This window comes from Mytilinidion resinicola (genome assembly GCF_010093595.1).
Source record: "Mytilinidion resinicola strain CBS 304.34 unplaced genomic scaffold BDZ99scaffold_19, whole genome shotgun sequence".
In the NCBI taxonomy this organism is placed as follows: Eukaryota; Fungi; Ascomycota; class Dothideomycetes; order Mytilinidiales; family Mytilinidiaceae; genus Mytilinidion; species Mytilinidion resinicola.
The window spans coordinates 226898-241956 of record NW_022985455.1 but is presented as its reverse complement, the minus strand read 5'-3'; the positions used below and the strand labels follow the sequence as shown (position 1 = coordinate 241956).

General features: G+C 50.8%; 5 protein-coding genes across 5 annotated transcripts; 2 read left to right on the top strand and 3 right to left on the bottom strand.

Moving 5' to 3' along the window:
* Positions 1–1049: 1049 nt before the first annotated feature.
* On the bottom strand, positions 1050–3451 carry BDZ99DRAFT_450647 (putative phenylalanine ammonia-lyase; the record flags this gene model as incomplete). The annotated part of the gene is made up of 2 exons (XM_033718179.1): positions 1050–3272; positions 3324–3451. 2 exons carry the CDS (start codon positions 3449–3451, stop codon positions 1238–1240), a joined length of 2163 nt encoding a protein of 720 aa, XP_033572074.1. The 3' UTR covers positions 1050–1237.
* Positions 3452–3841: 390 nt separating this feature from the next.
* Positions 3842–5210, bottom strand: BDZ99DRAFT_450646 (S-adenosyl-L-methionine-dependent methyltransferase; the record flags this gene model as incomplete). The annotated part of the gene is made up of 4 exons (XM_033718178.1): positions 3842–4197; positions 4253–4770; positions 4832–4882; positions 4947–5210. The coding sequence occupies 4 exons, from the start codon at positions 5208–5210 to the stop codon at positions 4035–4037; spliced, it is 996 nt and encodes a 331-aa protein (XP_033572073.1). The 3' UTR covers positions 3842–4034.
* A 910-nt stretch (positions 5211–6120) lies between these two features.
* Positions 6121–8379, bottom strand: BDZ99DRAFT_466768 (cytochrome P450). Its single transcript, XM_033720861.1, has 8 exons — positions 7936–8379; positions 7619–7873; positions 6932–7557; positions 6768–6879; positions 6665–6715; positions 6584–6609; positions 6455–6528; positions 6121–6401 (listed from the first exon to the last, which is right to left on the bottom strand). The coding sequence occupies exons 1-8, from the start codon at positions 8189–8191 to the stop codon at positions 6347–6349; spliced, it is 1455 nt and encodes a 484-aa protein (XP_033572072.1). The 5' UTR covers positions 8192–8379; the 3' UTR covers positions 6121–6346.
* Positions 8380–9088: 709 nt separating this feature from the next.
* BDZ99DRAFT_524825 (toxin biosynthesis protein) lies at positions 9089–10524 on the top strand (the record flags this gene model as incomplete). Its single annotated transcript, XM_033725941.1, has 4 exons — positions 9089–9277; positions 9325–9454; positions 9508–9616; positions 9672–10524. 4 exons carry the CDS (start codon positions 9089–9091, stop codon positions 10522–10524), a joined length of 1281 nt encoding a protein of 426 aa, XP_033572071.1.
* A 1378-nt stretch (positions 10525–11902) lies between these two features.
* Positions 11903–13345, top strand: BDZ99DRAFT_450637 (uncharacterized protein; the record flags this gene model as incomplete). The annotated part of the gene is made up of 3 exons (XM_033718177.1): positions 11903–12131; positions 12195–12654; positions 12710–13345. 3 exons carry the CDS (start codon positions 11903–11905, stop codon positions 13134–13136), a joined length of 1116 nt encoding a protein of 371 aa, XP_033572070.1. The 3' UTR covers positions 13137–13345.
* Between the last annotated feature and the right edge of the window lie 1714 nt (positions 13346–15059).

Genomic DNA, 15059 nt, shown 5'->3' with positions numbered 1-15059 from the left:
ACCTGCTTGTATGAAGCTTCGTTGCTTGCTCAGCCTAGAGGATCAGCCCGGAAGAGCCCATAGGACTAGGCGGGGCTTGCATAGAGCCTTATCACAGGACTATAACTCTACCAGGTTGCAAGATTATGCTTAGTTACTTAAACGAAGCATATGAGCGAACATGTCGGCTGTCGACGAGACAATGATTGGGTATATACCATGATGACATGTCCAGGTTTCAAGAAACGAGCCACTTGGTGCGTATTTTGTCGCAATTTGGAAACCCTTTGCGTTGGACACTCTAGTTGAGTTGGCTGCATCAGCGTTGGAAACGCGGCGGAAAACAGAAGAAAAGAAGGACCGGGGAGACTACGTGAGAGCCAAAATTCGGCCTGTCGACTAGGCAACAAGATGACGAATGGCTCGCCCGCCGGATCACTCGAAGAGGCGAGAGCGCATCTCTACCCGAGCTAGCGCCAGTGCCCACAGTCAATTAATCACACCTGGCCGCTCAACCTCTCAAGTTGAGCTTTTCAATCCTATCCAGACCTAGCATGGCTGGTCAGAAGACTGAGATTGCGTCTACAACTTCTTGTTGACAATCGAGCAGCACCCCGAAGGCCGATATATTAGCTGAGAATGTCCCATCAACATCAGCTCCCAATATAACCGTTTGCGCTCTGGCTAAGTCGGCGAAACCGAAGGTAAATAAGGGGAGAAAGGGGGCTGACAACAATATGGGAGTAGAAATGTCGGCTGTCGACTGGGCAAGGGCAACGGGCAATGGGAAATGGGGATCGGAAATGGACCCTCTTTGTGAATATGAATGTTGTCCTTGCTGGTGAAAAAGCATCTCCCGATGACGGGTCATGCAAACATGGAAAACAGGCGCGTACTAACCCACTTAACCACCTCCTCTGCGCTCCATTCATTACTCGCGACATCACCCTATTTACACGCTGCAGGGTTAACAGCGTTGGCAGCATCGGCGCTCATCCTTACTAATTGCTCGGTTAACAGATCAAAGACAGTTACTTCGAATTCACACTTCCGTGCTCTGTTGCATCTATAATAGTTCATTCCGTGTACTTGATAACTATCATAAAGAGAAACTTTGAACTGAAAGACCCGAAAACACTCGTACCAATATTGCAGTGTTCTAAAAACTTGATAGCTTGTGCCTCAAAAATAAGCGTTTTGTAGCAATGATGTGCACCAGAAGCTCTCTGTACTGCCGCCATTATGGTGCTACCGGACTCTAGGGAGTTTGACATGTCCCGCTGACTTCAGTCGGGCAGGGTGCATTCTGCAATGCTTCCATGATCACACCATACAGTCTACCATCTCGCAATGCGAGATAAATGTCGCTAGCGTAGGTTCCGATGATCTTCCTCGACCCAGTGCAATTTCCACAAGTTCTACCACCTCCCGAACACTTCGGTGACGGATGGTCAGCCAGTCCCCTATGTATTGGCACTCTAAGCTCGTTTCTAACAAAGCTGTACACAAGCTCGGAAGATTGGCTTATGAATGTGCCTGTCGATTGATGTGACAGAAATTCCCCTCGAACAGATTCATACACTTTGATCAAAGTGTCCGCAGCTCGTTCCTGATATTCTTCGACCGTCCGGAGCGATGGTGGTTCTGTTCCGAGAGACAATGGCTCAGCAAAGGACGACAGCAGCCCGACTACCGACCCCACTGATTCTGTTACTGAAACTTTTGCACGATCTTTAAGATCGAGGTGAGCCAGAGCACTCCACTTCTCCAGGAGGGCTTTCCAGCCAGATATGGAGAACGACTCCTGCTGGCCTTCTGGAATTACCGGGCCGTAGACATCCTTCAATATCTCACAGATGGCGGGTTTCACTGCTTTTACAAACTCTAGGTGGAGGGAACGGAGGTCGAGTGCTTGACAAAGGGCATATAAATATGTTGCTCCCATCAAGGATACTACCTCTACTGCTTCGAGCGTGTATCGAGCAGCAATGAGCGCCAATGAGTTGACAGACTGGTTGTGCATTTCGGCAGACTGCACATGTGAACTGATGGGATGTGCAAGATAGGCCAGCTCAGACATGTATGCGGCCATGTTGACGTCAAAGCCTTTGAAGGTGAAGGACAGGCTTGGATCGTCTACACTGAGATTCGGAGGGAGTCCCTTGTTCGTCATGTTGTTGACGAGCTCAGAGCTTTGGGCGTACAAAAGCTTTCCGAACATTTGCATTGCATTCATCGTCTTTTCCATGGCCGATGTGATTGATGTCGCCTGGAAATTGCCCCCGTGATGGATGCTATTATTCTCCACGTTGATCAAAGGATTGTCGGTTGTAGCATTCATCTCGGTCTGAATTTGGCTGGAAGCCAGCATGAGGTCCTCGAGGTATGGGCCAATCCATTGAGGCGCTGTACGAAGAGCGTATCGATCTTGAGCGAGGCCAACTGTGCGCGCATCGTCGATGGTAGCAAGCTTTGAGCCCGAAAGCAGTGCTCTTATTATTGCTGCCGCCTCTTTTTGCCCCGGATGAGGCCGACATTCTGATATAAACGGATGATAGTTGTCTGCGGTTCCGAGCAGTGCCTCGGTTCCCATAGCAGTTAAGACCTGGACCAATAGTGCGATGTACTGCGCTTCGTGAATGGCAACACAAGCAGCTGCACAGCTTGTCGCTGTTCCATTCATGATTCCGAGACCTTCCTTAGCCTGAAGATGGGTCGGCCGAAGCCCAGCATACTCCAGAGCCTTGTCTGCTGGCATGCACATTAAATGCGCCTTTCCAGGGTGGCCGATTCGAATGAAAATATCTGGGTTCCCCTCGAGCGCCCCTGCAATATACGAAAGTGGAGAGAGATCTCCCGACGCTGAGATGCTTCCCCGTAGTGGGACAACTGGTGTCATTCCTCTTTCTAGCAGAGCCATGATAGCATCGACGGTTGACATGCGGACACCGGAATGACCTCTCATGAGGGAGTTACAGCGTATGAGCATCATCGCTCGCACGACCGGGACAGGTAGAGCATGGCTTCTGAGCCCATCTGCTGCCGGACCGGCAGTACTCATATTGGATATTTTCTTATCCGTTGGAAGCAAAATCCCAACATTGAGATGCTGTTGTAACGCGATTTGAAGCGTCTCGAAATCCGAAGTGCGCGTATCGGCACTTCCGCCGAAGCCGGTGTTGACGCCGTAGATGATTTGGCCACGCTGCAAATGCCGATCGAGGTATTCTACGCTCTCCTGCATCTTCTTGATAATCGTTTCATTCATGGTCAAGGTAGCAGACGCGCCGTACCTCGGAAAGTTGTCAACAAGCATCTGATACGCTCAAAAGGCTGCTACTTACATGCATACAGCAACAACATCAGAGAGTGTCAAAGTGTGTCCGTCGATGTCGATTGCCTCACGCGAGGTCAACACCTTCTGCAGAGACATCCATGTGGCGGTCACCATGTCTGCATAAGGGTGATTCATGGCACCTGTTACCTGCGCAGCCGCCATGTCTGGCGTTGGGATGGCTAAGAATGGCATTCTCGATGCTGAACTGAAATGGAAGCCAAGTCAGATCAAGCCAGCGGAGAATCTGCTTTCGGACCCCATTTTTGGTCCGTTAAAAGATCCTTCGGTTTCCGAAATTTGGTGGATCCTGGATATTGATGTGGCGTGGTACATGGATCAATATTCCGAGCTTTCAGCTTCATCCTGCAGGGTGTAAAGCATTGGGGGGGAGTTCCGTGGCATGATAATCCTGTACGCCCTCGCACTGCCCGCAGCAAGTCAACTCCGAATCGCGCCAAGCTTAGCCCCATGACTAATGCTATTCATAAGGTCTATCCGTTGAATGGAATACTGAGTTGATGGATTAATCGAGGAGGTGGGCTTGGGATTATCTATATATCTGTTCCATCGACACACTAGGCCTGATTCTCTTAATTTGGAACTCTACTTCCAACATAGCATTGTCATCCCAACCCCTGCATGCGTGCCCATGGATACTCAGGTTGAACCAAAGAGCACTCAGCATGTCAAAGATCTCTACCCAAAATTAAAGAGTCAATCACACACTCCAGCCAACTTCGAGAATGGTGTTTGGTTGTTTCCCATGCTGCGCAACCCCTTGCAGCCTGAATCGTACATCTGCCATTGCTAAAAGTTTTCCCCACTCACGGATTGTGCGCTCCCTGGATCCAAAGTATGTCAACATAGTGATATCCATGTTCCTACATCGTGTTAGTGGCAGTGGCGCAGTACATCGATCGTAAAGTGGTTGTTTACCGTCGTCTCCTCTCTTCGTACGGTGACACCGTGAGTGGCTCATGAAGAGCAAAGTCATCGATGACCAAGATCGTGTGCCCCTCCATGATTCCAACGTGGTTCTTCAAGATCTGAACACAAGTGTCATCAGGCCAGTTGTGGAAGACGTTACGAAAATAGTAGACCCTCGCACCCGAAACGGGTTGCGGCTGAAAGAAGTTGTAAGCCTGATACATGATACGGCTTTGCAGATCCTCGGGCACCTTGGCGTCGTGTATAACATCTGGTGCGTCTTGAACCAAAAATGTAGCGTTTGGGAGTCTCCGCGCAAGTCCAAGGCTGATGGTTCCGTTCCCGCCCCCAACGTCCACCACCGTGGCAGTTTCATTGGACCGAAGCGGGAAGTTCTCCAAAATGTAATCGAAGTCGATCTTTTGAGCCATGGCACTCATGGCCAAAGTCCAGCGCGCTTGTCGCGCGGGAAAGTGCTTTAGCTCTTCGTAGAGCCCGCGTTTGGTCTGGTTGGCAAGGGAGAAACCCTACGCAACAAATCCATTAGCTCTACTTGCAAAGTGGCATCGTTCAGAAAGTAACACGCACAGATTCTGCGGGAGATTGCGGTTGGCCGTACATCATCAAAGCATCGACAACCTGGACCGAGGAAGACATAGCATCAGCTTTGCGCATGCAAGTGTCTTATGATGAGAATACTTACTCGTGCAGATGCTGGAAATCGCTCATCACATATGATTCCAGACAAGTCACGAACTCGGCTATCTTCCACTAAGAGCCAGGAAGCAGCGGTATGTGCGACATGATCTGGACGTGGTTCGCAAAAGACTCGCCGTGTCATGACTAGCCGCAGAATTCTCCTTAGGTCTACGAGATTCAGTCCAGATCTTTTGGATAGCTCCTCGAATGGAATAGTTTCGTGAGAGTCGATGTATGCAGCAATCTGGTAACGATGTACCGCTTGCATGCAGAGGACATCGTTTGCCTATTTCATGCTTAGCGAAGACCTAGTTCGCGTGATTGTTGGATTGAAAACACCCACATGAATTGTCTCCAGGAGCTCAGCTGGTCCAAGGGCTAGATCCCTCAGCATTTCAGTCGCGACGATGAGTTCCTGTCTTGCCTCTCGAATATCCTCAGAGCTCGCATCTAGATAACTGCCGACGGCAAAGGAAGGCGAGCAGAGCCCTTGCACAGCCTGATGATCATTCAAAAGGAGAGCAGTTGTCTTGATCCTCTCCAGCAGCTCCAACATTGAAGGCGTGTCATCGTCCTGGGGCGGCTGAGGCCCAGACGCCGTTAAGCCAAGGTGTTCAGTAGCAGCAGGCGGCATTGAGAACGGTTGGAGAATGGGATTGGTGCTGTTTTTGAAGAGTTATAAAGGCGTCTTGACGCTCGAGGTATCAAGGAGTGAGCGATGCAGACTCTCCAAATAACAACGTTTTGGAAAGAGCGATCCCGGTCCAGGATGCTCTAGACGAGTGGGAACAATAGCTGTGAGCCATCGCGCTACAGTGCCGTAGTATTACCAAAGCGCTGGAATGGGTGCATGTGCACATAGCTCCCCAGACCGTTCTCCGTTCCTCGCCGAGCGAGCCTGAAATGGTAGTGATAAATTGAGAGCTCACTTTCTCGGTGTCCGTAAGCTCAACAGCCTCGATCCTCCACCTGTTATGTTACATTTTACATGCACATTTCGGGGAGCACAGCACAAACATTTCGTAACGCCCGACACCCACCGAGAACTGCCGATAACTTTTGGTGAAGCGAGACACTATCCTTGGCGTAGCTTTACTCCTGCCTGTCAATTTCCTTATCAAGTCTCAGTTATCAAGTCTCAGTTATCAAGTCTCAGTGATAGATGATTCTTGGTGGTCGGACGTTGTAATAACGTAGTATTGAAACTTTTATGATGTGAGCGCCCTTTATGCCAGCGCCCGTCTTCGCCACCATTATCGAGCGTTACAGTGGAAAGAAGTAGCACATTCTGAGGGGGGGTAGAAGTGATGAATTGCATGTATGAAGAAGCTCCATGAGCGACTTGACTATAGACCTGAATGTCCGAAGCTAGTCCCCATTACACGGGACAATAATCACTGTGTCCTATGTCTCTTTCGGCCGCAAGGTCATATGCAGGCCTTTTTGCTTCACAAACCACCTACAGCATATCAGTCTCGCGCGTCATGGATGCCATAAAGGCAGGAGTCGTACCAGCAATTCTCCTTGAGAGGCGTTTGACCATCGGCAAGCTGTATATCAAAGCGTAACAATAGTGACGGAACAAGCTATTGGATCAGCATGATAGATACAAAATACAGAATGAATAGGAAAGAGTCTCACCTTTGATATCTCTATCCAGCCGAGGTCTAGTGCAACGTTAGTCTGCTGTAGCGAAAAGGGGCGTAATCGTTGAGCGCATACTCCTACCAATGCAGACCCGCGATCCGGCGCCAAATGCAAAGAAGAAGCGTTCTACCGTCTTAGCTGGAGTTTAGCAAGGAGGCCACTCGGGCGAAGGAATTACCTAAGGCGCCTCGATCCTCTCCCAGCCATCGTTCTGGGCGGAAGACATCGGCGTCGTTCCCGAAGATGTTTTTATTTCTGTGTAGCACCCAAGGATTCGTGCCCACAACGGTCTAAACCTTTGGTTAATACGGACTGGATTCGGGAGCTAGTGATATCACTTACCCCAGCAGGGATATACTTTCCACTTGTTTCCATACCTCCTGGTGGGACGACCCTTGGGAGAGACATACCTACAGCTGGGTGTAGGCGAAGAGCTTCGTGGATGCACGCTTGCAAGTACGGCATCTTTTCAGTCGCAGCAAGTGAGACAACATGGTCGACACGGCTCATTTGCACGATGGGGTCAATCTCCGCCATCAGCTTCGCTTTGCAATCTGGGTATTTGCAGAGGTTGTAAAGCACAGCTCCGATGGATATTGCGGTCGTGTCGCTTCCTGCAAATATATTACTGGTAGCCATGGAGAGCACAGCCATATCATTCATCTCTTGCGGCTTCTCGCGGTGCACGTCCATGAGCATTTGTAGGATGTCGTGATGATCGCTTCCCCGTTCCTTGCGCTTCTCGATTTCATCTGCAGCAATTTTTCGAAGACTCCCGTGGCGAGCACCAATGCCGAGCCAGTTTCCAATGAGAGGAGATAGGGAGTCGTGAAGCCCAAACAGCCAGGGAACCTGACCGATCCAAGCAGCGGACTTTAGAGCAATGTCGATTTGGCCAAAGGAGCCGTCGTCTTTTCCAACATCCAGAAAGCCGAAACGCCTCGAGAATGTGACTTCTCCAACGACATCTACGACAAGTGAGTTTTAAGATCCGTCCAGACGCAGAAATTCAACGAGGAAGCAGCTGACCGAATGCAAAGAGTTGCGCCCAGAGTCCCATATTGACGGGCTCTGATCCCAAAGCAGATAACCTTGAAAACAGCACCTTGAGCACCTCGTCCACGTACGGCTCAAGCTTCTTGAGAGTATCCATTGAGTAGATATTGCTCATCAATCGTCGCTGGGCACGATGGATAGACTCATCGCGCTCCGCGAAGAGGTCGAATTTTCGCTGACCTTGCCAGACGCTATACCAATCGCTTTTCCGGAACTTGGAGCCTGCGCCTATGCCAGCATCAGCCCAAACTTCAGCCAATCCCACTCGGTACCATGCAAATTATACGAACCGTAGATGAGCTTCACAGCCCCGGAATCGGAAATACTCAGTTCTTTCGGCCCAGTGCGAACGACGGGTCCATATCGCTCGTGGAGGTCAATCATTGTTCGGTGCATGTCGCCATTCTGTGAGTGATATATCATCCAAAGAGGAGACCAACGGGCAAGAAAAGGACCTGGGAAATCCCGCAACGGATCCGCGCGCAACACGAGGAAGGCGACAGCGATGCACCCGCTAGCCACAAGATATGGCAAAGCGCTCTCCATCATGTCGCCGTTGCCGGGACTGGTTGATGGAAGGCAGCTGAAGGACGGGAGTATATGTACGCAGTGGGTTCACCACGGACGCCAGACACACTAAAAGGTGATCGGTCTGTAGGCTTCGCTGTGGCGCTCTTATGCAAGAGGAAGAGTGCGGTGGCATTGTAGAGAGGCTTGTGTTGTGGTGTCAAGCAGGTCGCTCGGAGGAGGCGAGTGGCGGCAGGGCGGGGATCATGGATGAAGATGCTTTGCGCACGGGCCCCCACGCCGACACCGTGTTGGTACTTGTACAGTACAAGGGGGTAACCTGAGCGGGCTGCTCGCTCTCCCTGTAAGTTTCAGGGGCATTATAGTAATATCCTAGGAAAATAGTGCTGGTACGACCATAATGCCCCCAAAACTGACAGGGAGGGCGAGCAGCCCGCTCAGGTTACCCCCTTGTATCCCCCCCTGTACGGGCTGCGCAGGTCAGTGCTGGACAAGGGTTTTTACAGTGTAATTGACCCTTGCCCAGCACTGACCTGCGCAGCCCGTACAGGGGGGGATACTGTACCTTGCACACGGCAGCCTGAGTGCAACCCCGCGGCCACAACGTGAAAGTGCCACGGCCGGAACGCGTACGCTTTGCTGCCGCCCATTCCACATGTAAATGTCGCACGGCCGTCGGAAGAATAGTCTGCCCGAGCTCGCCTCTACGGTGTCGTCACCTGGTCCTGGGCATGCGGGGGCAGCAGGGTCGGCGGGTGTGCGGGTGATCAGCGGGCCCGTGTGCGCAATCCCGCCGCTTGCCTCTTCCTACAATAGCTACCCTGCAACACTGCATCTGAGCGCCCCCAACGGCTCGCACTTCCGGCCTCTCTCTCCGCTTGAACTTGCAATCAGCCTTTCTCGAGGCTTCTCGCCATGTCTCCCTCGGCCTTTACAATCAAAGAGCATGTGATACCCTGCCAGCACATTCGAGAATACCACGGCGCTGTCAAGGGGAACGCTGCCTTGCAGCTGGCGATCAAGCAATACACGCCCCACGATCATGGCAAGACGTCTCCGAATGCCGTCACAATTATTGCAGCTCATGCAAATGGTGTGCCCAAGGTGCGCTCCCCTCAGGCGTTGCCCTCGTGCGTAGCTGATCTCCGTAGGAATGTTACGAGCCTCTCTGGGAGGATCTGCTCGAGACTCTGAACATACCCATCAAGTCAATTTGGATCGCCGACTGCTCACATCAAGGTGCCAGCGGGGTCCTGAATGAGAGTGTTCAAGGCGATGAACGTATGTCTACCCGCGCTTCTTACATTTCGCCAGACTAACCCTGTCATGCTCAGCCAACTGGTTCGATCATTCGCGAGACCTTCTGCACATGGTCAACCACTTCCGAGACCAAATCATGCAGCCAATCATTGGAGTAGCTCACAGCTTCAGCTGCTCGCAACTGTGCGTGCCCCCTTTCCCGAACAACGTATCGCTACTTGGCATTGACAATGGGCAGCGTCCACCTCTCACTAATGCACCCAAGTCTCTTTCATTCACTGGTATTTATGGAGCCCATGATTCAGAAGGAGAACCCGAGTCGGCTGCAAAGCGCCCCTCAAGCGCGATTCAGCAGCCTTCGTCCAGACATCTGGCCATCTCGTGTGGAGGCAGAAGCGTTTCTACGGAGCTCTCCTCTTTTCAGAAAGTGGGACGCTCGAGCTGTAGACAACTTTCTCGAATTCGGCTTGCGTCCGGCCCCTACCGAACTCTATCCCCAAGCCTCCCCTCCTGGAGCAGTGACTCTCACAACGACAAAAGCGCAGGAAGCGTGGACCTTTCTACGCCTCTACGCCTTTCCGAGTTCCACTGACCCGTGTGATCCCGTTGAGACCGTCGTGGGAAAGGATCTGGCTCGCGAGGCTCGGGAAGAAGACATGAACAACCGAAGCTACGTCACCAACTGTCCTTGGCCTTGCCTTGCGTATGAGTTTCTCCCATATCTCCGACCATCGACTCTCTTTCTCTTCGGCGAGAGCAGCCACATCAACCGACCCGCCCGACGCGAAGACAAGCTTCAGCAAACCGGAACTGGCTTAGGGGGGAACGGAGGTGTTGCAACGGGTCGCGTAAAAGCTCACGTTATCCAAGGTACCGCACATATGCTTCCATTGGAAAAGACGAGCGAGACTGCTGCACACATATCACATTGGCTTGAGAAAGAAGTGAGACGGTTCGGTTTTGAGGAGGAATTCAGCAAATCCTATAATAGTCAGAAGTCGGAATGCGACGGGAAAGCCCTATCAGCGACATGGATGGAGTACATGGAATTGCCATCTGGAACCAAACGGACGCTGAAGTCCAGTCTCTAGACTTATCCTGGAAATTGAATTTTCTCTCTTCCAACAACCGAGGTGCTCTTCACATGCGTCGCTGAATTGCTAATTATAATGGTTGGTCGCTGAGTCCTCATACGCCGAGAAGGAATGTTGTCCTGTTACATAGCATTTATTCCACAAACAGGCAGCAAAGCAGCTAAGCATGGATTAAATGATTTCCCGAATAAAGGCACGCCCCGTTCCACAGCACTCATTTTATGGTATGGCAGACAGATCCCCAGCCAGCAAAGCAAACCAGCATGGATCAAATGACCTTCCCAAAAAAGAAAAAGGCATGTACTGCTAGGAGGATCCAACGCCCGACTGCCGTAACTGGCGCCGTTCTAGAGAAATATTGTGTGCCTTGCATGAAACTTGCACTGTGACTAGTAATCCGTCCAACGCTCAATCCGTCAATCGGCCGGCGGGTCAATCCACTCCTTTTCAAACCCAATCTAATCAATCCGGGGCTTGATCAATCCTCAATCGATTTCTCGCGTGGAATAAGCCATATTTGGGCTCATGCCACGTCTGAATTCCACTTGTATGCTCATTTCTATAGGCCAGTGCTACGTGTACAACCCCTTTTTGCTGCTTGCACGATGTCCTTTTGCTGCATGCACGAAACCCCCCCCCCCCCCCCTAGCTAGATTCCTATATAGAATCGACATCTATTTTCCTCCAAATTCTTACCTGACGTGATCGGAAATATCACAAGCCCGCAGCCTCGTGAGGTAACTCGTGAGGTGGTTTATGAGGAATTTGATGAGTATGCAGAGGAGCTTGTAGATGATGACTTTACGTAGGTGCGAAATTGATGGTTTAGGCATCCTCCTAGGCACGTATGCATGTAGGCACGTAGCTATACAAAATGGGAAGGCTATACGTGAAGCTATACGAATTGGAAAGGATGCACGTGCAAATACACGTGAGAGTGAATGCCCGGAGGAACCTCCGAGCCCTCCGAGCCAATTAGAACGCAGTGAAGGGGTTGGGGGGCGCGGTTGTCGTGCATGCAGCGAAAGGACACTTGTGCAAGCAGCAAAAAGAAGTTGTATATGTAGCACTGGCCTTTTTATACCCGTTGTGATGGTCTTGTCAGTAAATATATCGGATTAAACTGGATTGACAACAACAATTTAATCCGTAATCCGTCTAATCAATCCTTGCTGTATCCTTGCTGTAACCCAATTAATACAAGACGCTTGAACTCCGGCCGGAGAGTACTAGCCATGCTGGAAGCCCGTGTGCGGCCAACCTAACGCTGGCCCTGAGTTGAATGCAGGAGAGTGCTAATAAGACGCTGTTCCCATTCACCATAGTGTCCCTCATTCTCAACTCAGAGGCTTCGTACCGCACCAAGCCAAGAACAATGTCTCACTCTTTGTCTTCGGATCCCAATACCTACCCTCCAGGCTATCTCGAAGAGTATTCAGGCCAGGGGCTCATCGCTGCATCCGTGGCTTTTATCGTCCTTGAAGTGCTCGTTGCGGGCTTGCGACTCTACGCCCGCCGTATGAAGGAACCTGGTAGAGGATTAGACGACTGGTTCATCTGGCCTGCCTTGTTCGTGAACGTGGCAACATGCATTGAAGGAGTCGGTAAGAATGCCAAAGAAACTTGGTAAAGCTTGTGAAAAAGCTTGAGCTAACGACGCCTGCCAGTTCTCATTCCGTTGGCAGGCGTAGGGCGCCACTTGGCGGCTAATTATATCTACCATCCTGAGAAGCTCGAAGCGTGGAGAAAAGGAATCTTCGCTTGTGTATGGCTTTGGGCTCTCGCAGTCTGCCTACCGAAACTATCCATCTTGGGCTTCTATCTCCGCTTCTTCCAGCGGCGAGTCGAGCGTATGGTGACGTACTCGCTTATGTTTATTGTCGGAGCGACCTTCATTGCCACTGGAGTGGCTACTACGTTCCAGTGCTCGCCGGTGGCTTTTCAGTGGGACAAGACCATCCCAAACGGCAGATGCTTCAACGTCCTCGCTTTCTATCGTTGGATGTCATTTCCCAACATCTTGACGGATGCCGTCATCCTTGTTCTCCCGCTACCCATGATATGGCGTCTTCACACGTCGACGAATACCAAGATCGGAATTATGATGATGTTCATGACTGGAAGCGTGTAAGATATACTATTTACCCCTCAGTCACTTCGCAGCTCGCTCACTTCTCTGCAGTGGTCTTATTTCATCCTGCCTGCGTTTCGTCATCTTTTTCCGCCACAATGCTTTCCAAGACAACACATGGACATCGGTTTCGCTGTTGACGTGGACGGACATTGAGCCAGGCATCTACTTCATCGCCGCCTGTATGCCGTCGCTGCGTCCAGTTTTTCTCCGTATCCGTCATTTCCTAGTGTTCCCGAGGAAATCAAAGACAATCACCAGCGACCCGGCCGTCGACGGTAGTCGAACGTTGAATATGGAGCTAGCCACCATGTCCTTCTCAAAGGGAAACAAGCGTTCAGGCTTCGAGCGACTGGTCACCGCGGAAGCATCATCCGAAGAAGGAAGAGAGCACGGACAATTCAAAGGTCGAGGGACCATCCCGAGCGGGAACATTGGTGTTACTAAGAATATAACAATCGAGCATGATATAGCGTAGGATGACAAGACGCTGCATCAGTAACGTCACAAGCGCCTCCCTTGCATCTATCTCGAATAGTCTCCAGTCTTGAGCAGCTATAGATAGAAAGTAGCTACAATGTCTCCACTTTGTATAGGTCGCGGATTCGAGGTTAGTGCTATTATTTGGGTCGCCGTTTGGGGCATTAGGAAGATGACGGTTGGATTTCTCACCTTTGGCATCCAGTCGCTAGTTACAAAGGTAGGTCAGCTGCGCTTAGAGCAGAAAATCAATTCCCTGTCTTTAACGGCCTCATGGGGCCCCCCCTCAGGCTTGAATTTTTCCTTTCTCTGGCGTCGCTATTATTCGTAGGGTTCCCTCGGAAGCGCATGAATGATTGTCATCTGTTTTATCCCCTTCCACAATGCCGGTTCAATTAACGTGTTCTGCGACACGAAGCCGTTCTTAGAAAGCAAGAGCTGAGAAGTAGTGTTCAAAGGGTTTTATATGCCAACTTTTGGGCCATTATTCAACCAGCGGAAAGAAGGTAAAGCGCATTTGCTTGTTCGCTATCGTTACTACCATACGCCTACCTTTGCAAAGCTTATTAAGGCCTCTTTATTGATTACCGTCTTTGTGACCGGAGAATAATATCTCTGAAAGTGTGAATTCAAATGCTTCTGGGGGTCTAGGTTCCATGGGTGATAGGTCCACGTTGTTGAAATGTAGGCTCTGAGCAGTAAGGGCCCAACATTGAGTGACTGATTTTGTTGATTGATTGATGCACCAACTTGCGAGACGGCGCAGCTATATACCTGACCGGCATTCTGTCATGTGATCTGATTGCCAAGTTGTGAAGGCGGTAGGGAGAGGACGGTGCGGGGATGAGATGAGGGTTACACAGTACATAGTTTTGTCGTGGGGAGATAAGTCTTGTGGTTTTTTGTTTCATCTGATTTTGCGCACGATGGTTAGTACATTTTGAAGGGATGAAGATAGTTTTCAAAATGCAATGGTGGTTCTTAGATCAGTCGTCTAATATACTAACGTACTCCACAAGCGAGTCAGCCACACAAGCGAGTCGGCCACCCCATCATATTTAGCCCGGGCCTGAGCCGAACTCAGCCACAGCGGTGCTGGGTCACGTGCGCAGAGGGGTCGGGTAGGGTGCACATTGGGGTGTTGAAACACGGAGGTCAGCACAGCCCATCGCGGCGATGCTGTGAGGTTAGAGGCCCTGGTCGCTGGGTTGCGCCTCACCCGTGGTTCAGGTGCAGATCCCCCGGGTTTTGGGGCTAAATTTGGAGTCGCGCGCGATAAGAACTGCGGGTCGCGCTGCAGAGCCGCATGCGAGTGGAGTCGGTTGGTAACGCGTCGCTTGGGATGGTTTTTGGGGTTTGGAGAGGTGTCGCTGTTTAGAATTGTCCAAACGGCGGTTTTGTTGACTGGTAAGTGCGATAACGACGTTTTTAGGACTCTTAAGTCGCAATCAGCCTGGCCTTCTTAAGAGCACCGCTAACGCCTGTAGGACAAAGAAGGCAATGTGAAGTTAACCACGATCAAGGACAAACTTGGTAAAAACGTGCGCAAGCCCGCGCTTGTGTGTGCAGCAACGAATTGAGAAGGCCTCCTTGGGTGTACAAAAGTCGAACAGATTCAGTGAGAGAGGTAATTCCATGACATATTACACAGTAGACATAATCTCGTCGCACCACACCTGCCCCTTTCATTATCTTGACCAAGACAGCTAACATCTTAGAACCGACAGCTCTGGATATACGCTCTACGGAGAGCTCCAATAGGACAGTTAAGGAAGAGCACAATACTGACACTGAACGATAGCCGAGTGTATCCACAAGCCGAACATTACAATCCTACCTCTCAGGTTGTGAAGAAGCAGTTCTGTGTTGATTTGAAGAGGCATAAGGCCCGTATATATAGCCTATGAAAGGGGGGGGGGGG

Excerpts from the sequence above, each read along its gene's own strand:
- BDZ99DRAFT_466768 (XM_033720861.1), bottom strand. The coding sequence starts at position 8,191 with ATGGAGAGCGCTTTGCCATATCTTGTGGCTAGCGGGTGCATCGCTGTC. Across the intron at positions 7,874-7,935 it reads GGCTGTGAAGCTCATCTACG|GCGCAGGCTCCAAGTTCCGG; the intron begins GTTCGTATAATT and ends ATGCTGGCATAG. Across the intron at positions 7,558-7,618 it reads GGCGCAACTCTTTGCATTCG|ATGTCGTTGGAGAAGTCACA; the intron begins GTCAGCTGCTTC and ends CACTTGTCGTAG.